The 24,483-nt window shown below is 43.0% G+C and overlaps 1 protein-coding gene across 1 annotated transcript in view; it reads right to left on the bottom strand.

Annotated features, from left to right (window-relative positions):
* The window catches only part of TTBK2 (tau tubulin kinase 2), a 140,562-nt gene that overhangs the window by 45,386 nt on the left and 70,693 nt on the right, over positions 1 to 24,483 (bottom strand). Inside the window, exons 4-6 of the mRNA XM_040968369.1 lie at positions 10,583 to 10,656; positions 3,079 to 3,219; positions 1,283 to 1,387 (exon numbers count right to left, since the gene is read on the bottom strand). Coding sequence (XP_040824303.1) covers positions 1,283 to 1,387; positions 3,079 to 3,219; positions 10,583 to 10,656 — 320 coding nt within the window. The remainder of the gene's footprint in view (positions 1 to 1,282; positions 1,388 to 3,078; positions 3,220 to 10,582; positions 10,657 to 24,483) is intronic.

Raw genomic sequence — 24,483 nt, forward strand, 5'->3', positions numbered from 1 at the left:
GTGGGCATCTCTGCTTGTCTCTGCTAGGTCAGTTTTACCAGTCCTGCTGGGTCAGTTTAGCAAGAATCCTCCACTCTGGGTACTTGATCACACTTGACAGTCAGAAGAAATCCCTTATCCCCTTCCTCGAGACCTTATTTACACAGAATCCCTCATACATCAAATGCTCCCAATCAGAGATTTTCCACACAGACTCATACTTTGCTCTTTAGCTATAAATTTCCACTTGTCTGTCTTGTATTTTTAGTTAAGCCCACCTCTCTCCGCTACTAAAAAACACACCATTATAAAATTCTCCATTAAGAGTTATTTTTCTTTAATAAGTATCATGGGGCCTGATGTGTGGCACATTGGGTTGGGCTATCACCTGATGAGGCTGGCTTCCCACATGAGCTCTGATTCACATACCAGCTGTTCCACTTATAAACCAATTCCCTGGTAATGCACCTGGGAAAGCAATAGACGATGGTCCCCAGTGCTTGAGCATCTGCCACTCATGTAAGAAACCCAGACAAAGGGCATAGTAGCTCAGTGGCTAAAGTCCTCGCCTTACATCTATTAGGATCACATTTGGGCACCGGATCATGTCCAGAATACTTCACTTCCCATGTAGCTCCCTGTTGTGGCCTGGGAAAGCAGTCAAAGACAGCCTTGGGAACCTGCATCTGTGAGGGAGACCTGGAAGAAGCTCCCAGCTCCTAGAATTAGATCAGCTCTGCTCCAGCCATTGTGGCCACTTGGGGAGTGAACCAGCAGACAGAAGATCTTTCTCTCTGCATCTTCTCTCTGTATATCTACCTTCCCGATAAAAAAGATGAAATAAATCTAAAAAAAAAAAATCCCAGATGAAGTTTCTGGCTCCTGGTTATGACATGGCCTAGACCCAGCCGTCAATGCCTTTTGAGAAGTGAACTAGCATATGCAACATCTGTCTCTATATATCTGTGAAATAAATAAATATTAAAAACAAAACTATCATGAATAAGTTTTTTTTTTTCTCTGACATTTCCAGTTTTGGAATACAGGCACTACCCCCTGCCAAGGAGATGTGGTTCTATGCCACTACTGGCAAACCTAAGGAATCTCAGCTCCCAAAACGGGATGTCACACAGATGCCTAGTATTGTTCCTATTCACAAATTTAATTGGAAAGGCTGATTTACAGAGAGGAGAAACAGAGAAAGAAAAGCCACCCTCACACGACTGTTTTTTTTTTTAAAGGAGTAGCAGTATAAATCATAAGTTAATTTTCAAATATTTAATGATAATATGAAAAATCTTACGGATCTGACGTCACCACAGGAATTGGTAAATTGTCGAGCCAAGCCAAAATCAAGCATGTAACATTTCCTGCATGTACTAGGAAAGCGACCCATGGCGAAGTTTGACTAGAAAATAAAGAAGGAAAATACATGGATTTTTATAAAACAGTCCTTATCTTTGTTAAATCTGAATTGTAGTTCTACTGAAACTATAAAACGCACGTTCTAAATGTGCTATTTTAGTCCAGGGGGTTTACTAGATACTCATAATTTAGTTGTGGATTGTGTTAAATTATAGCATTGGGTGGACTTTGGATGCAAAAGAAATTAAATAATTATTTAAAGCAACATATAACATAACCCTGTCTTAATTCAGAAGTCTATGTTTCTTGAAATTGTACTCCTACAGTCACTGTTTAAACAGCAATCTAACTCCCACTTTTTGAAATAAGATAGGCTAAATATGGGTCAAAAACAATTCATAGCTCAGAAATTGTTAAACAGCTGACCTTTAGCATAGCAGCTATTACACTTACATCCAACATCAGAGTACCTAGATTTGATTCCTATCTCTGCTTCCTGATTCTAGGTTCCTGCTAATGCAGACCTTGGGAGACCAAGGCTCAGCTCAAGTAAAGAAGTTGCTGCCACCCACATAGAGTCCTGGGGTGCATTCCCAGCTCCCAGCTTGCTCTGGTCCGGTGCCAGCCACTGTGGACATTTGGAGAGTGAACTAGCAGAAGGGTGCTCCCTGCCTTACTTTGTTTCTCTGTCTCTCAAATAAATGAATAAAAATTAAAACAAAAAAAAATTTCCATAAACACAACAAAACGGAACTCCACTAAATCTAACAGAGATAGTATTTTTTGTAAAACATACTTTGTATTCTTAGTAAAAATCACTATGATGCTAAGTGACCACAAACTTGAAAGATGAATAAGTAAGGGAATATGTGAGCAGAAAAAAAAAAAGCAAACTATTACAGAATGGTTACCTGTTCTTTTAGAATAACATTCCACTTAACATTCTATTTAACAGCCTCATGAAAATGGAAACTTTCAATCACCACATTTCTTAAACACACACATATACTGAAAGCAAGTTAAAGGCTGCTGCACATTGAGTCTGACTCTACTAGAGTACTTTTGTTGTCAATTTTCATGTACACTAATGTTAGAAAGCATGTAACGACAGAGAATTATACTCTTCACCCTCTCCGGCACATGATAAATTTATACTGCACACAGTATGTTGAAAATGGGTTTTCTCCCCTCAGGCATAACAGGGTACCGAAAAGGAAAAAATGCATATTTCCTAGTTATAGAAATGATAATGTCTAAGAAAAAAAGAAACTTTCAGAAACAAAACAAAGCACAAAATTTCCATAATAGCGTTTAGGAGAAGGTTTGTTCTAATGATGGTTTCCTTAAAAAGACAAATTGAGACAATGCAAACACCTAAAAGCAAATAGATATATTTCTAAAACCAATATCAGGAAAAAGAAATTCAAAATGTAACCATCAGTTTACCATAAGTAACTAGCATTGTTAACACTCATGATAGTTACAAACATAAATCATTTTTAATTTGACCCTCAAAGAATATGTTCATTGTTTAAGAAAAGCTCTTGAAAATAAATTTTAGTTTGTAATTATCACTTTAAAAAAAAACTAGAGGGAAAAATAACATTTTTATTTCCAGTCCTATGTGGGAACAAAAATAATACCTTGTATTCAACCACAAAAGCACAAAGCTCTACGTGTAATTCATTGTGTCAAATGGAGTACCAAACAGCTTTGGCTGGAAGAGGCCCCTACCGGTTTGATGTCTCGGTGTAAGAATCCCACAGAATGAATGCTTTCGATAGACTCCAGTATCTGTCTTCCCAACCGAAGAGTAGTGCTAATGGTGAATGTGCCACGGACCTGGCTACGGCGAAGATCTGCCAGATTCCGACCCTGTGGAAACCAAATCAAGGCTTTCAAATATGGTACTAAGGCTAAAAGAAGAATTGGAAAATACTCACCACTGAAAATGTTTCAACTAACAGAATAGGAATTTAAGCTAAACTATGATTCCCATTCAACAGAACAGATTCACTTAATAACGAGTGTTAAAATTTAAGAATAATCTGCTTTTTAGCATGTCAATGTTTCCCTTCATGTGTGATGTTGAAATACCTGATTATTCTAGAAGATTTAAAATACACAGACAAAAGCATAATTTCTCAATTTTTATCTAACATATGTTCCACAGAAGCTTCCTAGTTTCCTGCATCAGTTTCCTCACAAAATAAGAATGTTACTTACCTCTGAGCTTTGTGTGGACAAAACAGATTGATATGAAATTTGTATGGTATTGTCTGCTACCCAGTATGTTCTCAACATAAGTAAACAGTATTATCATGATAAAATATGACACGATAAGCATACTTCTAGCCAAAGAAAAAGCAATAGATGGAGGAAAATAAAAAGCAATGGAGGGCCCGGCACAATAGCCTAGTGGCTAAAGTCTTCGCCTTGCATGCACTGGCATCCCATATGGGCGCGGGTTCAAATCCCAAAAGCTCCACTTCCCATCCAGCTAATTGCTTGTGGCCTGGGAAAACAGTCAAGGATGCCCCAAAACCTTGGGACCCTGCATCTGCATAGAAGATCTAGAATAGGCTCTGGCTCCTGGCTTCGGATCGGCATAGCACCGGCTGTTGTGCTCACTTGGGGAGTGAATCATCGGACGGAAGATCTTCCTCTCTGTCTCTCCTCCTCTCTGTATATCTGCCTTTGCAATAAAAATAAATAAATAAATAATTTTTTTTTTAAAAAAAGCAATGGATAGGGACCAGCACAGCAGTGTATCATACTGATCCTTCACCTGCAGTGCTTGGCATACCTAGAGAGCACCAATTCATGTTCTGGACACTCCATTTCCAATCCAGCTGCCTGCTCATGTCTGGGGAAGGCAATGGAGAGATAATCTATTCCTTGGGCCCTCGCACACATTTGAGAGACCTAGGGAAGCTTCCTGGCTTTGGACCAGCTTGGTTCCAACTGTTACAGTCATTGAAGGAATTAACCAGTGGATAGGTAACGTCTCAACCACCCCCTTTGTAATGCTGCCTTTTGACAAAACAGTAAATATTAAATGTATTAACAAATTAATAATAATAATAAATTACAATGATCAATAAATTGATTTGTTAATGGTCTTCATAAGTCATTATTATTTTATTAATAAATTAATGGTTAATAATAATAAGTGAATAAAATAGATTAAATTGTTTTTATTGTAAAAGCAAATTGACAGAAGGAGAGACAGAGAAAGAGCTTCTCTTTCTGGGAGTGAACCAGTGGGTAGAAGATGTTTCTATTTCTACCTTTCAAATAAATAACTTTTGAAAAAGCAAAAGATGTTATGTAGCCAGCATCAGATTGTATTCTTGCTTGCATTTCATAGCACCCTAAATAGAAGCTGTTTCTCTTTCTGTTTTAACAAGTAGAGAAACAGGTTCAAGGCTGTTAAACAGCATTCACCTGTTAAAGCTACTTTCCAACTTTATGTTGAACTGAAGGTATTCTTTCCTGCAATGTTTTTGCAAAGTGTTGTTTCACCTAGATGTTTCCTTTTTTCTTATGCAAACAATCAAACATCTGAAGAGGAGAGCAGGGCTACAATCCAAAGCAGCAGCTTAACTCACCAAGCCACAATACCCAGTCTTCCTCAGGAAATTATGAGGGAAACAAAATGCTATCACAAAATCTGATAAGTAAAAAAAATTAAGCATTACTCTATTCTTTCCTATTAAAAAAGTATCTCAAGAATACAACAGTATATTGTACAATAGTATACTGTACAATATACAATAGTATATTTATAGCCTCCATTAAAAGAAGGTATGTAGACAATTATTAAAGGGTTGAAAAACCATTAACATAGAAATCAATGACAACTCTAAAATGGATGGATCACAGTGCGAGCTCCTAAGCCCAATAATCAACCTTAACATCACCAAGCGAACCAGCTACTGCCTTATAATGTAACATAGTAGGAAACACAAAACTCACCTCTGAAGTATCCTTTCAAATAAAATTGAAGCAAAATCAGCATCTAATGTAAGTCTTGGAATACAAATGATTTTGAAGTGTTCATGGAAAATTGTATCATGCAAAACTATGCATCAAAATAAATAAATTTGTAGGCCTAGTGCAGTAGCTTAGTAACTAAAGTCCTCTCTTACATGCACTGGGATCCCAGATGGTTGCCAGTTCTAATCCCGGCAGCCCAGCTTCCCATCCAGCTCCCTGCTTGTGGCCTGGGAAAGCAGTGGGAGATGGCCCAAAGTCTTGGGACCCTGCGTCCATGAGGGAGACCCAGAGGAGACTCTGGGCTCCTGGCTTCGGATCAGCGTAGTTCCAGCATGGTGGCTGCTTGGGGAGTGAATTAACTGATGGAAGATCTTCCTGTCTCTTCTCCTCTCTGTATATCTGACTTTGCAATAAAAATGAAATAAATCTTTAAATAAATAAATTTGTGATGTGGCTGGCTGCCCACAGCAGGGGGTCAGCGTGGCCCTGGGAGATGCTGCTGGGAGGAGTGTGGGGTCTGGGTCCTTGTTTTCAGGCAGGCAGAGTCAGAATGGGGATTTCCCCACATGTGGGTCCACAGATTAAGGAAGGGGGTAAGGAGATGTGTAGGGCAGAAGACTGCTGAGGAAATATGTTGCAGGTGAGGAAAGCTTTCTGAGGAACTTCCATTGACAAGGCCACTGTACCTACCTGCAGGTAAATGAGGAGATTGAGACTGAGGCATTTGGAGAGTGAAAGCCTGGGAACTTCTATGGGTCAGAGAGATGCACCAGCCCATATGGGCAATCTCAGCTGGGATAGTTAGCATGAATCACAGCTGACCACCATTCACTGGCACATACTAAAGCTAGGGTTGGGGGTCTGCCAGACAGGGCTATATCCCAGCACCTGCCAGTGAGAGTCTGAACAGGGGATGAGTAATTTTGGGCTGGGCCATGACACTCACCAGCACTTGAGAGAACCAGGTCCGGGAGCAGATTCTACAGGGGATATGAGGGCCCACCCCTGTGGAACTGGCCACTGGTCTGTTTAAGAGCTACGTATGATCATGGAACCCTTTGACATTCATTGGTGCTTGGGTTGGTAACAGACCGGACTGGTCCAGGCTGTAGCACCTGAATGAGCACCCAAGAATAGGATGTGACTGGGCTAAAACATTCACCAGCTCATACAAAAGCCTGAACAGAGGGGACAGATTATGCTGGGCAAGGGCCTAGTATCCACTGTCACATGTGAGATCTGGGTCTGGAATTGGGCCAGGTGGGGGAACTTGGGAAACTGCCCTGATGCACAGTAGCTTCCGCTAGTGAGCATGTGAATCAGGGTGTTGGCTGGGCTGGGCAAAGAAGCTCCATTCATACGCAAGTGTGTAGGTTGGTTCTGGAGAGGGGTGGGCCAGGAAGGGCCAGATCAACCTTAACTCTGCTGTGTGCAGGAGTCGGCTGAAGTGCTGGTCATGTAGGCTATCATACATATGGTTTAAATGAGCCAGGGATGGGAGCAGACTGAGCATGGCCACATTCCAGCACCCACCAGTGAGAGTTGGGACGGGGGCAGGCTGGGACAGGTCAGGCTGCAGTATCTGGTGGCAAAGATAAAGACAGGGGATGGGCTATGCTATGGTGGGTCAGAGAAACTGTTGTCATGTGCAAGATCTGTGGCTGGGAGCAGGCCTACTGGAGGAGCTAAGGGGACACCCCAGTTGTATTGTGGATCCCACTGGTGAGCACAAGAGTTGGAATGGGGGTGGCATTCTGGGCTGGACATGACTGTAGTATTCTTTGGCATGGATGTGGACTAGAATGGAACATGCCAGATTGGGCTAGACTTTGGTGGTCATGAAAGCCAGAGGGGGCTCGGCTAGGTCTTGGAACCTGCTGGATCATGTGAGAGCTATATCTGGATGTGGACCAGGTGTGGCCAGGCTGTAACACCCAACAGTAAGAACAAGAATGGGTGTGGGCAAGACCAGGCCAAGTGGTACACTAAGTCAGTCTGGGCCAAGTACCCACCAGTGTGTTTCAGATCTGCCACTTGGAAGAGGCCTGATACAGGAGCTTGGGGAACTTCTTTGTCAGGATGCAGTCCCTGCAGGTGAGCACAAGGACCAAGTCTGGGAGCTGTTCAGAGCAAGCTAGGTTACAGTACCCACCAGCATACGTGTGGGTCAGGTCTGGGGTGAACCAGGCTGGGCCAATTTATAACACCCACGGGCAGATCTGAGAACAAGGATGGGATGCAGGATAGGTCAAGTTGGGCCACATTAGGGCTAGTACTGGGGACTGGCTAGGCTAGCTGAGTAGGGGGGATCTACCAGCATGAGCTCAAATGGGGGACAGGCTGGGCCGGGCCAGGCCAGGCAGGGCTATGCTATAGTGCCCGTCGACAAATGCTGAAGTGAGGCCATGTCAGACTGGGCTTCAGTACCCACTAGTGCACATAAGACCCAGGGTGCAGGAGTGGCAGTGTGCGTCTGGCAGGTGGGCTGTGACAGGCTATCCTACTGGGCCACTGCTCCCACTTTTGAGCATGAGTCCTGGAACTGGCGAGAAGACAAGGCCAGGCAGGGCTACAACACCTGTTGGTCTGCAGGTGAGCTGGGATAGGGAAAGAACCAGGATGGGCTAACTGACTGTATCCATGGGGGCAGGCATAAGTCAAAGTAAGTGTAGGCTGGTTAGGATCTGCCGCAGCATCACTTTGCAAATGTTGTGACCTGGGGAAAGTCATGTCAGGCAAGACCACAAAACCACCTGATGAATACAAGATCTGCATCTGGGAGTGGGCCTGTTATGGAAACTGTGGGCACCTCTCTGATGGGTTGCAATTTCTTCTGGTGAGCATGAGAATCAGGGCAGGTGGTAGGCCTGGTGAGACATTTTGTAGCACCCACTGACATCAGTGTGGCTACATAGATGGGTCATTTGGGTTGAGCTAGTGTGTGGAGGATGTATCTATCACAAAATACTACCCTTTGTCTACCTAAGCATGCTCATCTAAAACCTCAATAATGACAGGTTATTAGATGAGATCTTGCTAGTAAAACAGAAAAAAGAAATGTGGGAGGCAGGCAGCTGGCCTAGCAGTTAAGATACTCGTTATAATGCCAGCATCCTATATGAAAGCACCTGGGTTGGATATGCAGCTGCAGCTTCCTGCTAATGCAGCAGACTTTAGCAAGCAGCAGTGATAGTTCAAGTGATTGAATTCCTACCACTGACTGATTGAGGTTCTAGCTCCCAGCAGCGTTAGTCCCTGGGATAGCCCAGAGCTGTTGCAGGCATTTGAGGAGTCAGGATGGGAACTTGGTTTCTACATATGACTCTTTGACTCTCAAATAAATAAACAAATAAATAACTTAAATGTGTGAAATGGGAGCTCTTGTGGTAGCATATCAAGCAAATCTTTTTTTTTTTTATTTTTTTATTGGAAAGGCAGATATACAGAGAGGAGAGACAGAGAGGAAGATCTTCTGTCCGTCTGATTCACTCCCCAAGTGAGCGCAACTGCCAATGCTATGCCGATCCGAAGCCAGGAACCTCTTCTGGGTCTCCCATGCGGGTGCAGGGTCCCAAAGCTTTGGGCCGTCCTCGACTGCTTTCCCGGGCCACAGGCAGGGAGCTGAATGGGAAGTGGAGCTGCCTGGATTAGAACTGGCGCCCATATGGGATCCCGGGCATGCAAGGCGAGGACCTTAACCACTGTGCCACCGTGCCGGGCCCCAAGCTAATCTTATATCTACAGTGCCAGCACCCCATTTTGCTGGTTTGTGCCCCTGCTGTTCCACTTCAGACCCAGTTCTCTGGTTTATGGCCTAAGAAAGTAGCAGCCCATGCATCCAAGTAGGAGACTAGATGAAGCTCCTGGATCCTAGCTTCAGATCAGCTCAGCTCTCGCCATTGCGGCCATTTGAGGAATGAATTAGCAGATGGAAGACCTCTCTTCTCTCTGCAAAAATCTGTCTTTCCAACAAAAACAAATAAACTTTTAAAAATGTTACAGTAACAATATTGGCATCAGGCTTTCTCCAACCTTTAATACCCATCCAACTCAGCTTCTTTATTTGCAAACTGGGGCTAAAACTGGTCCTCTCCTCCCCATAAGGGCATAGTAAGAGTCAGTAAGACAGGAGAAATCCAGAAAATGCAAAATATCATAGAAAGAGATACCATACAAAATACCATACTATTGAAAACATGTGGCCCGGCGGCGTGGCCTAGCGGCTAAAGTCCTCGCCTTGAATGCGCTGGGATCTCATATGGGCGTCAGTTCTAATCCTGGCAGCTCCACTTCCCATCCAGCTCCCTGCTTGTGGCCTAGGAAAGCAGTCGAGGAGAGCCCAAAGCCTTGGGACCCTGCACCCGTGTGGGAGACCCAGAAGAGGTGCCTGGTTCCTGATTCCTGGTTCCTGGCTTCAGATTGGCGCAGTAACGGCTGTTGCGCTCACTTGGGTAGTGAATCATCGGATGGAAGATCTTCCTCTCTGTCTCTCCTCCTCTCTGTATATCTGACTTTCCAATAAATAAATAAATCTTTTTTTTTAAAATAAATAAATCTTTAAAAAAATAAATTTACATCAACTAAAGAAATAGTCACGTAACTTACAAAAGACTTTAAAGCTATAGTTTATAGAGATAACATTAACTTCACATTTACATCAAATGATATAGAAAAGCAGAGGGAAACAAACAGATTTTTCTGATGAGGACTGGAAGCATTCAGGCCATATCCATCACTCTGAAGTCACTGTGATGTAGGTAATTTGAAATACACCAAACTGGAAAGAATCCAAACTAATGAAATACCCAAAACACAAAGCTTATAAAGATGAAAGGAGATACTCAGAAAAGTGTACCATGGTTTAAAATGTTGAGAGTGAGTGCTCACTTCGGCAGCACATATACTAAAAATCTGAGAGTGACATAGTGGAGGGTTGTGCTGTCTTCAAGAGCTGAGGCAGTGACAGAAAATGGAATGGTTTTCTCATCCCTAGTGCAAGCCACTACTCCATTATTACCTTTTTGAATTTCTTTTCTTTGTTCCTTCAACCCAATTTAACCTCATCTACTTGACAGGGAACAGAGATACCTTAACTGAAAGAAAAACAGAGGCAAATGCTTACAAATTCTTGTAGTTAAGGTTACTTCTTAAGAGAAAAATGGAATCCTTAAGGTGATGAAGGATGAGTCAAAACTGGGTACATTTAGATCAAAACAGATACATTTTCAAGGCAACCTACCTGTAACTGCATGACCACATAGTTGAATCGATCATTCCTCCCACAGCCAACAAATCTACAAACATGGTCTTTCCCTGGATAAAAAAGAAAGAACACAGTAGACAAAGGATATACTACCATTTTTCTTTTGAACAATACTAATAATTTATTTTCTATGTAATATTTTTGATTGAATATAAAAATATCTTGATACCTTAAAGACAGGTTTATCAAATTTTCCTTTTCCAAAGTTTATTTAACAGAACTCTTCCATTCATTTGTTCACTTCCCTTATGTCTGTAACAGCAGGAGCTGGACTCAACCTGGATCTCTCGCAGAAGTGGCAAAAACTCAACTTCTTAACTGCTGCCTCTCAGAGTGCAAATTAGTGAGAAGCAGAGGTGGAATTCACAAAGCCAGGCACTTTGACATGGGATGTAGGCATTCCAAGTAGCATCTCAACTAGCCCTATTCTCTAATTTTTGGCCCATTCCTTCTACTCCCTGGACATTTTTTTCCAAAGACTTATTTATTTTTATTGGAAAGACAGGCAAGATTTGCAGAGAGGAGAGACAGAGAGAAAGATCTCCTACCCACTTGTTCATTTCCCAAATAGCCACAACAGCCAGAGCTGAACTAATCTGAAGCCAAGAGCTTCCTCTGCTCTCCCATGTGGGTACAGGGTTTGAAGGTTTTTGGGTCATCCTCCACTGCTTTCCCAGCCCACAAGCCCTGAGCTGAATGGAAGTGGAACAGCAGGGGCCCAATGTGATCCCAGAGCCCATATGCAATCTTGGTGGCGCATGCAAGGTGAGGATTTAGCTATTGAGACATTGTCTTGGGCCCTCCTCCCAGGTCATGTACTGCTTCCTTTTGTAGTCAAATAAAAGGTCTCTGAATTAATAAACAAACGAGGAAACAAACAGCAATTTATTTAGAGGAATACTGAGTTTATGTTAAATTACCTGGCCCAGAAATAATACATCTGGCAGCACAGAGGAGCAATAAGTAAGAGTTATGTTAGAAATACAAATAGGCAGGCCAGGTACGGTAGCCTAGCAAGCTAAAATCCTCCCTTACATGTGGCGGGATCCAATATGGGCACTGGTTTGTATTCCAGCTTCTCTACTTTCCATCCAGTTCTCTGCTTATGGCCTGGGAAAGCAGTCAAGGGTGGCCCAAAGTCTTGGGACCCTGCACCCATGTGGCAGACACAGAAGAAGCTATGGTTTCTGGCTTCAGGTCGGCTCAGTTCCAACCACTGTGGCCACTTGGGGAGTGAATCAGCAGATGAAAGATCTTTCCCCTTGTATTTCCTTCTCTGTGTATATATATATTTTCCCAATAAAAATAAATAAATCTTTAAAAAAAATACAAATAGGCTCTCAGTTCTTCACTGAGATGGCATCTTGGTCTTTCAGGTGTATTCTACTTATTAAATTTTTCCCAGCATGTTTACTACTAATTCTTTTTTTATGTCTAAAATGCTTTTCTTGTGCAGACAAGGAACTCTGATTTAGCCATCCTTCCCAGGTAATGTGTTTGGTACAGTCACGAGAAGCAAATGAGAGCAGCAGTACATCCTGAGCAACCTCATCCTGAGGAATCCTCTGTATGTAGTCTACTTAGATCACCTCTTCTACTTTACCTGGTAGTAGCCTAGTCTCTTTGCCAGTATCTCATGGAGGGAGGCTTGTGCACTTCCTTTTAACCTGGCCAACTCAGCCTTTCTCTGCTTTTAGCCACATCTCTGCCTCACATGAACAAGCAAGCATCTAATAATTAAATGAAATTAGGATGCTCACTGCTACAAGACTGCACAGTAGAATAAGCTGGCAGTGAAACAGGGAAAATGGCATTAGGCATGCTATCAATCTCAAGGAAATGTCCACTCTGTGAAGCCATACAACTGTCCATTCTACTAAGCTAGTGCCATTAGGAGTATCTTATAAGAAACCAAGGCTAATTCAAGCTTTCTTTCAAACTCACTACCTAGGTCTTTTGGGCCTCCTCTTCTTGCTTTGTATCTGCCCACATATGCTATTTATACCCTCTCCTTCATCTCACTCAACAGGAATGGGAGAGGGAGATGTTCTGTCTATTCAAATGCCTAGTCTCAGTTGTTCCTAAATTTTATCATTTCCCTACTTGATGCCACATGGGTCATTTCTCTATCTCCTTTGCCACCACATTTAACCTACCAAGAAATTAGATTCACAGAGCTATCCTTTTAACAAAACAATTATGGTTTTATGCTTAAATGCTTTGTCTTCCAATCTAAAGATTTCCCTGAGAATTTTAGGATTTACAATATGGGAGAAGTATAACTGTGTAAACAAAGATTTTTTTTTTAAAAAAATATTGATATACTCCCCACTTAATTTCTCCAATTCAAAAACATAACTGTGGATTAAAATTCTATACACATGGGCTGGTGCTGCAGCTGAGTAGGTGAATCCTCCTCCACTCTGCAGCACATTCATCATGGAAGCCAGTTTGTGTCCTGGCCTGGGCAAACAGTGGAAGATGGCCCAAAGCCTTGGGACTCTGCACCCACATGGGAGACCTGGGAAAAGTTCCGGCTCCTTATTTCAGGTCTGCTCAGCTCTGGCCATTGCAGCCAGTTTGGGAGTGAACCAGCACATGGAAGATCTTTGTCTCTCTTTGTCTCGGTAAATCTGCCTTTCCAATGAACAAATCTTAAGAAGTAATTATATTGTTCTCAACCTATTCAAAACAATTGAAAGGGACAGAATCCTCCTAAACTCCTTCTGTGAGGCAGCATCACTTTAATTTCAAAAATCAGAAAACGCAATAACAAAGAAAGATAACTATGGATCTCTATCCCTGATAAGCACAGATATAAAAACTTCAACAAAACACCAGCTAATATAGTCCAACAGCATATCAGAAACGTCATTCACCAAGGCCAAGTAGAATTTATACACGGTATGAAGAGGTGATTCAATTTGTGCAAATCAACAAATGTGATACATTACATTAGTAAACTGAAAATTAAAAACCATATGAGTATTTCAACAGGCATAGATAAAGCATTTGACAAGCATTGTTTTATGACAAACATTTTAAACAAACTGGTAATAGGAGGAACATACCTCAACAAAATCAAGGCCATATATGACAAACCGATAGTCAAGCATCGTATTAAATGCAGAAAAACATAACGCATTTACACTCAGATCCAAAACAAGACAAGGATGAGCACTTCCACTGTGCTATTCAACACATTTCTGTAAGTTGTAGCCAGAGTCATTAGGCAAGAGAAATAAATCAAAGGACTACAAATAGGAAAGGAGGAAGTCACATTATCTTTTTAAATAATAAAAAAATATAAAGACTAAATAAATGGTAGAGCTTTTATTGGGAATCAAAACACAAATTTGGCAAACATTTTCAAGGTTTATCAATACATCTTCATTGCTTTAGGTAAGAATTTACTGAGTCCCTAGTCCATATTTTATGGAACAGTGTACTCCTCTTAAGTTTTATACGTACACAATTAATAAAACTTCTTAACAGAGTTAATTCAATTAAAAAGTTCAAATTTTCAGAGGCACAAGAGAACTACAATATAATTACAATAGTAACTCTTCAACTCTACTTGAAACAACTATTGAAACAACTTTCATAATAACTAGGAAATACTGAAACACCATCTCTTGAGAATAGGAATCATTTTGTCCAAGCCCTAGCAAAGAGTGAAACAATCAATATTTGTGAACAAAAAATTTAACAGAAACCATAATAGCTAATAAAATATGCACAATATGCAACATAATATAGAAGCAGTTAACGCTAGGTTCTATATCAAGTGCTCTGCACACATTTAATTGCCACAACAATGTACTACTTTATTTTTCAGATATAGAAATGGAGAATTAATGAAGTTAATTATTTTGTCCAAAATCATACAGCTGAAAAACAAAGTTCAATTCCAGACCAAAGAACAAAGGTTCTTTTATAACCATTATGCCAGAAATATTTTTTTAAATTTTAAACTCAAGTAGCACATTGTCAATAACAAAACAGGAAAAACAAGACTGTGCCAGAACTTTACAATACCTATAGTACGCTGACTACTAAACAAATTACCAAAACTACAAGATAAATAAAATTCATGCAATTAAGGAGTTCTGCAGTAGACTAAGTCACCACCTGCAATGCCAGCATGCTATACTGAAGAAACGGTGTTAAGTCCCGTATGCTCCACTTCAGATGTAGCTCCCTTGCTGAGGCACCCTAGGAAAGCAGTGGAAGATGGCCTAAGTGTTTGCGCCCCTGTCACTCCAAAGGAGAGCAAGATGGAATTCTGGACTCCTGCCTTCAGCCTAGCCCAGCTCAAGCCATTATGGCCATCCGGAGAAGTAACCAGTGGATGGAAGAGCACTCGCTCTGTTACTGTACCTTTCAAATAAACACAGTAAATCCTCAAAAAACATTTCTCTGGGGCTGGTGCTGCGGCACATCATATTAAGCCTCTGATTGTGGTGCCAGCATCCCTTATGGGTGCCAGTTCGAGCCCTAGCTACTCCAGTTCCCATTCAGCTCCTTACTGATGGTCCAGTAAAGCAGTGTAAGATAGCCTGAGTTCTTGGACCCCGTACCCATATGGGAGACCTGGAAAAAGCTACTGGCTCTTGGCTTTAGAATGGCCCATCTCTGGCCATTTTGGCCATTTGGGAAATGATTCAATACTTGAAAGACCTTTCTCTGTCCCTCCTCTCTGTAAATCTACCTTTCAAATAAAAACAGATAAATCTTGAAAAAGCTTTCTATCCCTAGATATGTAAATAAAAACATGCAATACAGTATGATGAGTTCTATAGTTTTATATAAAAACTGCAACAAATACACAAAAGACTCAAGATAAGTCTGCTCAGAGGTGTAGGTGTCTGAATCTCCCAGCCACATGGTTATGGCTGGGGGAATTTGCGCCAGGCCAGGCTTCCTGCTGGGGATCCTTGCTCCCCACTCTGCCAAGTGGTGGGCAAATCCTGAGTTTGTCCAAGCCCAAGGTCTGAGAATTTTCTCTATCCACATTGATCATGCTGTGGACAGATCTCGGATAGCTCTGGGCATGCTCAGGATCATGGCTCCGCCCAGCACTGCCATGTTGGTGGTTGGAATCCAGATAAGTCTGCTCAGAGGCATACCTGTCTGACTCTACCAGCCACGTAGCTGTAGCTGGGGGAATCTGTTCTGCGCCAGGCTCCCTGCTGGGGATCCTAGCTACCCATGTACAACTGCCAAGTGGTGGGCAAATCCTGAGCTTGTGGGTGCCCAGAGTACCAAAAACACTGGGCTTCATCTGATGGATGCCCAGCTATAAGCTCTAGGGTCTTGGGGGTGTGGAATTGTTGTCTAGGGACATTCATGGATAAGGCCATTGCACATATGCATAAGGATGAATCCTGAGGGACACTCAATGACAGGGTCACTGTACTTGCAGGTAAGCAAGGGAACTGAGACCTGGTGGTTTGAAAGGGAGAGACTGGAAGATCTGTATGGCTCAGACTGAAGCACCAGCCCCCATGGGAGTCCCAGCTGGGCTTGTTAGAATGGAACATAGCTGACCACCACATATCAGTCCACATGAAAGCTAAGACTAGGGGGCCTGTCTGGCCGAGAAAGATTCTAGTACCTGACTGAATGTTGGATCAGGGGATGGGGTCACATTAGGCAGGGTCATCACACTAACTAGCATGCAAGAGAACCAGGTCCGGGGTGGAGGTAAATTCTGCGGGGTATATGTGGGCTCAACCCTGTGGAAATGCAAGTCCATTAGTTAGCTCAAGACTGGGGGGAGGGGTGATGGGCTGAGCTAGGTATGAACGTGGAACCCCCAATACTCACAGGTACAGGGACTAAGAATAGTCTGGGCAGATCCAGGCTGCAGCAATCACATGTGCACCCTAAAACAGGGTGTAGGGTGGACAGGAACGCAGAATGCACCAGCCCATAAAGGGCCAAGATGGAGGGGCGGGCTATGCCAGGCAAGGGCCTAGAATCCACTGAATGTATGAAAATGGGCTGGACAAGATAACTTGGGAAACTTCCCTGGTCGGTCATAACTCCCAAGGTGAACACGTGGTCCAGGCCTGGGGGTCAGGCAAATGTGTGAGTTGGTTTTGGAAGGGAGCAGGCCAGGCAGGACCCAGCAAACCTTAACTCATTGGCAAGTGTAGAAGCCAGGCTGAAGTGCAGGTCATGCCGGGCTAGGCTATCACACCTACCGGTTTGCATGAGCCAGGGATGGGAGCAGACTGAGCATGGCCACATTCTAGCACCCACCAGCGAGAGTTGGGACTGTGGGTGGCTGGGTCAGGCCAGATTATAGCATCCAAAGGCAAAGGCCAAGAGAGGTAAGGGGGTATGCCAAGATGAATCAGAACAACCATTGTCACATGCAAGTTCTATGGCTGGGAACAGGCCTGGTTGGGGAGCTAAGGGGACACCCTGGCTGGGCTGTGATTCCCACTAGTGAGTTTGAGGACCTGAGTGAGGGCTACTGCCTCGTCTGGACATGGCTGCAGTGTCCCATGGCACAAGCATGGCCTGGGGCTGTGGTGCACCCGACTGGGCTGCACTCCAGCACTCACTGGTGCTCATGAAAACGAGGTGGATGTACGATAGGTTGGGTTAGGTCTTTGCCCCTGCTGAGCCATGTGTGAGCTGCGTCTGCGGGTAGATTAGGCTTGGCAGGGCTGTAACATTCAACAGTAAAAACCGTAATGGGTGAAAACTGGCGAGGAAAGGCCAATATTCCTGCTAGGACAAGAGGTAGACTAAGTAGGGCTGGCCAATGGACCCACTGAAGGGCACGAGTTCGGGCACTGGGAAAGATTCTGATGGAGGAGCTTGGGAAATTCTGTTGGGACACAGTCCTTACAGGTGAGTGCAAGAAACATGACAGGGAGAAACCTAGATCAGGCCAGGTTATGGTACCCAATGAAATACATTTGGTACAAGCAAAAACCAGGCTGGGGCAGTTCATATCACCCGCTGGCAAATCTAAGAACCAGAATGGAGTGTGGGTCAGGCTGGGTTGGGATGCAACAAAAGCCAGTTAGCATGTGGGCAAGGACAGGAAGCTGCCTAGGCTGGGCTAGGTCTTAGCCCCCACAGGTGTGAGACGAAATTGGGGGTAGGCCAGGTCTGGCCAGGCTACAGCACCCACTGGCAAATGCCAAGGTGAAGCAGACATGCAAGATCTGGCCGCAGCATTCAACCAACACACACGTGAGACCTGGGGGAAGTGTGCAAACCTGGTAGGCCGGCTGTGTGGGGCTCCCCTGCTGGACCGCCACTCCCATAGAGACTGTGAGTTGGGATGGGGGCAGACCATGTTGGGTAGGACTACAACACCTGTTGGCCTCATGTGGACTGGATCAGGGAAAAGCCAGGCTGGGTTGACTGTTTCCACCACATAAGTGCAAGTATAAGTCAGAGTGGGTGTGGGTTGCTTGGGCTCTGCCAAAGCATCAGCTAGCATGGGGGACAAATTCTGTCAAGCCAAACTGCAGAACCACCTGGACACTGCATGATCTGGTGATCATGGACACTGACTGGTGATCATGAGAACCAGGACTGGGGCAGGCACGGCTAGACAGAGTGGCACCTGCCAGCACGTGTGTGGGCTGCATAGTGGGGCTGGTTGGGCTGAACTAGGCTTCAATGCCCGCTGACATGTATGAGAGCTGAATGGGATGGAGGAAAGACTGGAACAGTCTCCTGTACAAACTGGGAAGCATGGGAACCAGGGCAGGGGGCGAGTCTGGAGGGGGTTACTGCAGGTTGCTCTGACTAGGTTGCAGCTGCCACTGGTTTGTGCGAGGGCTGAAGTGTGTGGTGGGCAGGATCGGGATGGACTCCAACACCCACTGGTTTGTGTAGAAGATGGGCCTGGAGACAGAACTGACCCAGCAATTGCAACTGCCAGAATATGCATAAGCTGATTGAGGTGATGGACTGTGCTGGATCCTGTTTTGGCAAGCACACACAAGAACCTGGTCTTGGATCACTTCACTAGATGAAGTTTCTCTGGGGATCCCCCTAATTGAACTGCTGGACTCAGAACCCCAACCATGGAGAGAACTGCAGGTTCCATGGTCTGACTGTGGAGCCACGTGTTGAAGCTGAGCTGCCTCAGTGGCTCAGATGGAACATAGGACAGCATATCCAGGTGCAAATGGAGGATATGGTAGTACACTGGAGCCTGCATAGGACACCTGGTACCAAAACAGAGGACAGAACAAACTGATCATTTACCCCAGCCAAGTGTTGGCAGTGAATATCTGGGCAAACAGAGGCTCTAAGCTGGACTATGTCAACCAATGGATTCTGAAGAGATTTCATCATGCTTAGAGTGGGAAGATTGGCAGTAATTCAGAACTGATGAATTGTTGAAACCTCCTTAGCAGGACTCTCAGAGCATGTCCTTCCATGGGGACCTACATTGGGGTGGTGTCGGGTGGCTATCCTCCATCCCAGGGAACAGAGGCAGGAGGGACCCTGGGTGTGGCTTCACTCCTTACCTTCCCCTTTTCTCTGGATACTAGAAGGAGAAAAAAGGAATGAGGAAGCAATGGTCTTTCCTGCCTTTCTGTAGCCCTTAACCCTTTTCACCCTAATCAACTATGAAAAAACATCAAAAAATAAAAAAATTATCAGAAAAAAATACACAAGACTCAAAAAATTTTGCTCATTAGGCTTCATGAGAGTTAATGCAACAAATTTTAAATGTATAAGATTATTTTAAGAGAGACCCAGTCAAAGAGAAATCAAATTATATAGAAAGATAATTCACAGAGTTGATAGATATGAAAACAAGACTACAATGATAACTAACAATGACAATATTTTTCAAAATTGAGTTGGGAATCCATTAAGTCTGGACAATAAGATGCTGGACTCTATGCTCTGTACATGCTTGCAATGAAAGAATCTCATGTGAACTTGAACTTGGGTAATGCAACAAGGTGGAGGAATCCACCATGAGGGGAGGGTTTAGGCAGGGGTGGGGGGAATCCCCGTACCTTTAAAACTGTGCCACATAATGCAATGTAATTAATAAAAAAAAATCAGCCCTAATAAAGAGAATTGAATATTTTTAAAAAAAGAGTATAGGACTTAGGCACTTCTTGAGTTTCTTCTTGGAGTGTGAACTTTCAGTCACCTTCACCCTTTGAAATGCAGACATTTATAATAATTACACTGTGTCCAGAGACTCCAGATATATGTCAAAAGGTTACCAGACCCCCAGAACATGGTTGGTGTAGTGTCAGCACCACACATCGGAGAGCCTGGGTTTTAGTCCCAGGTCTGCTTATGATTCACTTTTGGGTTAACACACTCCCTGAGAGGCAACAGGTAATAACTCAAGTCCCTGACAGTCATGTAGAAGGTCTGCTTCTGGCTTTGACCTAATCCAACTTCAGTTATTGCAGTCTTTAAAGAATAAAACAGCAAATGGAGCACCTGCTTTCCTCTGCCTTGCAAATAAAATGAAAATTTTAAATTAATAATTATAAAAATATAATCAGACTTTGGGCTTATAGACATTTTATCATATTCACACATTATTTTCTTTAATCAGACATATAATCATTGTTCTTTCTCACCATTCATGAGATACAAAGAAATTTACAATTCTGAAATATATTAGTGCTGGTTATCTATAAGTTACCACTTTCCCTGTTTCCAATGGAACACTAAAACCTATCTGAATCTGTCTCCCAATTTCTAAGACTACTAGGTAAGAATACATATGTTTGTGTGTGTGAGAGGGCTAAAAGAAAAAAAAAGGAAACTTGTATGACTGCACAAGGAAAGAACTAGATGAACATCTTGAAAGCAACCCAGCATTTACACATCAAAAATTTGCCACCCTCTACAAATTCACTAATCCTTATTAATAAATTAGATATGGCTGTGAATTGTTTACCTCCCCCCAAAAAAGTCCTACCCTGTGTGATAAGCTTACAGACTTGCATGTGGGTCTCAGCCCTTCATAAGTATATTCCAGGGAAATACTCCTCTCACAGTGCCAAGGGGAGGTATTAGGTCTATTTCCCTGAGAAGAATTTCACGAATTCCACTCCAAGAAAGCCCTCTGGTCAGCCATATCCCAAAGAAGAGGTAAGGGGAAAGGGAAACGGTGAGCCCACACCCTTAAAAACTCCACTCTGAATGGAGACTGGGTGTGAGGTTCTTTCATGAGCTGCCTACATGGCTTGTCAGATCCCTCCCACCTGCAATTATTTTCTTATGAGAAGGAAAGAATGTCTGTTCCAGTCATTCTCAGTAACAAGACTACCTCCAAAAAAATGTTCTTTTGCTTCCGCAATTTCTGAGGTTGAATAGATTAACCCAGGATGTATGAGATAAAATAAGGGTAAGGTAGGTGGATGTGTGTAACATGATGATTCAAAAAAAAAAAGTAAATTCTTAAGAAAAAAATATGCAGTCATTTATTTGAAAGGCAGCCTTACAAACATAAAGGGAGAGACAGAGATCTTCTATTTGCTGGTTCACTTCCAAAATGCCCAGAAAAACCAGGCTGAGCCAGTCCAAAGCAAGGAGTCAGGAGCTTCATCTGGGTCTTCCACATGAGTACCAGGGTCAACGCATTTGGCTTACCTTCTGCTGCTTTTCCAGGTGCATAGGCAGGAAACTAGACTGGAAGTAGACCTGGGACTCAAATCAGTGCTCCTAGGGGATGCCAGTATTGTAGGTAGAGGCCACAACGCTGGCCTTAAGGTAAAGTCTTGCATGTCACTACAGTATAATATGAAATAGAGTAGTTACTTGTTGTACATTGGAATTGATTCCAGGATCAACATCCTCAGATGCTCAAGCACTTTATATAAGGAAACATCCAAAAATTCAGGGAAGAGTAGGTGATGACAGTCTAGCATAAGTTTCTACAACATGCATTTTTCCATGAACTTAAGATACTGCAGATGCATGCATTTCAAACATTTCTGCAGCAAAATAAACGTGCTAACTCTATTTGCTATGAAATGAATACATCAGATAGACTATTCAGCAAAGACCCAGTGCCCAATCTGCCCTCAGATTAGAGATTTTATGAGTGTGGGTCCATCATTTCTTACCCCATTCCCTCTTCTGCAGGGATATTATTAGATACAGAGAAGGCTTTCCAAGCAAGAGTGGAGGAAGTGTACATAATCTAAACACATCCCACTGTACACTTTATTATTTCTAGGCAATTTTTAAAAATGTATTTTTATTTGAAAGTCAGTTTTACAAAAAGGAGGAGACACAGACAACAAAGGATCTTCGATCCATTCGTTTACTTCCCAAGTGGCTGCGACAGCAAGAACTGAGCTAATCTGAAGCCAGATGCCAAGAGCTTCCTCCAGGTCTCCCATGTGGGTACAGGGTCCCAAAGACTTGGGCCAACCTTTACTCCTTTCCCAGGCCATAATAAAGGAATTGGATGGGAAGTGGAAGAGCTGGGACACAGCTGGTGCCTATATGGGATACCAGTGCTTGAAGGTGGAGGATTAGAATATTGAGCCATGGTACTGGCCCCAACAATTTTTAAATTTTATTTATTTGGGAGTCAGGGAGACAGAAATAGAGACAGGCACAGAGAAAGTTCCATATGTTGGCACTCTCCCCAAATGCTCACAATGGCCAGGGGGCCAAACCTGGGAGCCTGGAACTCAATCTAGGTCTCTCACACAGGTGAGAGAAATCCAACAACTTAAACTATCATTGCTGTCTCCCAGAAACTACATCTGTAAGAAACTGGAATTAAGAACCATATCTGAGATTCCAATTGAGGTATTCTGATGTGAGATGACAAAAATATAATGGCTTAAATTAATTAATTAATTAGTTTATTTTAAAAGTATTTATTTACTTAAAAGTCAAAGTTAGAGAGACAGAGAGAGAGAGAGAGAGATCTTCCATCCACTGGTTCATTCCCCAAATGGATAATACAGTGGGAGCTGGTCTAGTCTAAAGCCAGTATCCAGAAATTTTTATCCAGATGTCGCATGCAGGCGCAGCAGTCTGAGCACTTGAGCTAACTTCTGTTGCTTTCCCAAGCACATTAGTAGAAAGCTCGATCAGAAGTGGAGAAACAGGCTTTAACCAGTGTCTATAAGGGCTGTTGGTACTACAGGCAGTGACTTTACTTTCAAAGCCTCAACACTAACTCCTCTAAAGAGTATCTCACCTTCTGGGTCAAACGTCCAATGCTCTCCTATATCTCCAATCGCCTCTAGATAATTTATCATATTTAATACAATGTAAATGTTATGTATGTGGTTGTTATATTGATTGTATTAGTTAGGTAATACTAGTGAGAAAAATATCTTACATATTCAATATAGTTGGAGTCTTGATGGCATATTTGATCTTTTCTGTTACCTGTCTCCTACCTCCTAAAACCACTGGCATTTCTTAAGTAAGAGAGGAATATCTTTTGTTATTCATGTGATTCTTTTGAATTTACACTAAAGCTATTTATTTATTTATTTTAATTGCAAAGTCAGATATACATAGAGGAGGAGAGACAGAGAGAAGATCTTCCATCCAATGATCCACTTCCCAAGTGACTGCAATGGCTGGAGCTCCGCCAATCCAAAGCCAGGAGCCAGGAACTTCATTTGGGTTTCCCATGCAGGCGCAGGGTCCCAAGGCTTTGGGCTATCCTTGACTGCTTTCCCAGGCCACAGGCAGTTAGCTGGATGGGAAGTGGGGCTGCTGGGATTAGAACTGGTACCCCTATGGGATCCTGGTGTGTGCAAGGCGAGGACTTATAGCCACTAGGCCACCGTGCTGGGCTAAGGAGATTTAAAGTAGAGCTCACAGATACACTCAGGCTCACCAGAAAAACCAAAGTGACTTAAAGAATTACAGGATCGTAACTTTTAGTCCTTATCAACAACCTCCAGGAAAGGAGAGGCAAAGGGATGGAAATTAAGCTGTATAAAACTCTTTAAGTTTCTGGGTTTCTGAACAAATATACATATGCTGGAGGACAGCTGACCAGAGAGGAAGGCTGAAGCCTAAAAACAAATTAAACCCAAGGAGGTTCTCATGGGATCCCTGGTATACAGCCTCTAAGTCAGATGTAGAGAAAACAATTTACTACTCAAAGCTGTTACCAGACAGCCAGAAGATCTGTCTGTCTCTTGTTGTCTCTCCGCCTTTCAAATAAACAGAAAATTAAACAAAAACTTTAGCAGATGGGAGAGGATAATGATGTCACTCGTGAATTTTTCACTTACAGTACATGAAAAGTTAGGTTAGAAATCTGTTTCTCCTTCTCTCCATAATTTGATCTGCCCTTTCAATAAAAATAAATAAATCTTTACACACACACACCACACACCAAAAAAACCATTGAGGCCTGATGCTATGGCTCAATGACTAAATCCTTACCTTGCAAGCTCCTGGATTCCTTATGGGTACCAGTTTCCTTATGGGTACCAGCTGCTCCAATTTCCATCCAACTCCCAGCTTATGATCTGCTAAAGCAGTCAGCAGAGAATAGCCCAAAGCCTTGGGACTCTGCCTCCATGAGTAAGGCCTCGAAGAAGCTCTTGGCTCCTGGCTTCAAGTTGGCTCAGCTCCAGCCACTGTGGCCATTTGGGGAGTGTATCAGCAAAAGAAAGATCTTTCTGTCTCTCCATCTCTCTGTAAATATTCCTTCCCAATGTAAAGTTGGAGAAAAGTTTGCAGGGAAGGATGTACAGAAAGAAGAGATTCCATGGAGCAGTGGGGTTAATATAACTAAGAGGCAGCTGGCAAGAACACCATCTTCTCAAACGGAGGTGAGAATGTGGCAGCCTACATGCTACCAGTGATACTGTCTGACCTAGAACTTCCCAATCCCCACTGACTTTGAGTCCAACCTGAAGGAC

The sequence above is a fragment of the Ochotona curzoniae genome, unplaced genomic scaffold (assembly GCF_017591425.1).
Source record: "Ochotona curzoniae isolate NIBS_2020 unplaced genomic scaffold, NIBS_Ocur_1.0 scaffold_4701, whole genome shotgun sequence".
In the NCBI taxonomy this organism is placed as follows: Eukaryota; Metazoa; Chordata; class Mammalia; order Lagomorpha; family Ochotonidae; genus Ochotona; species Ochotona curzoniae.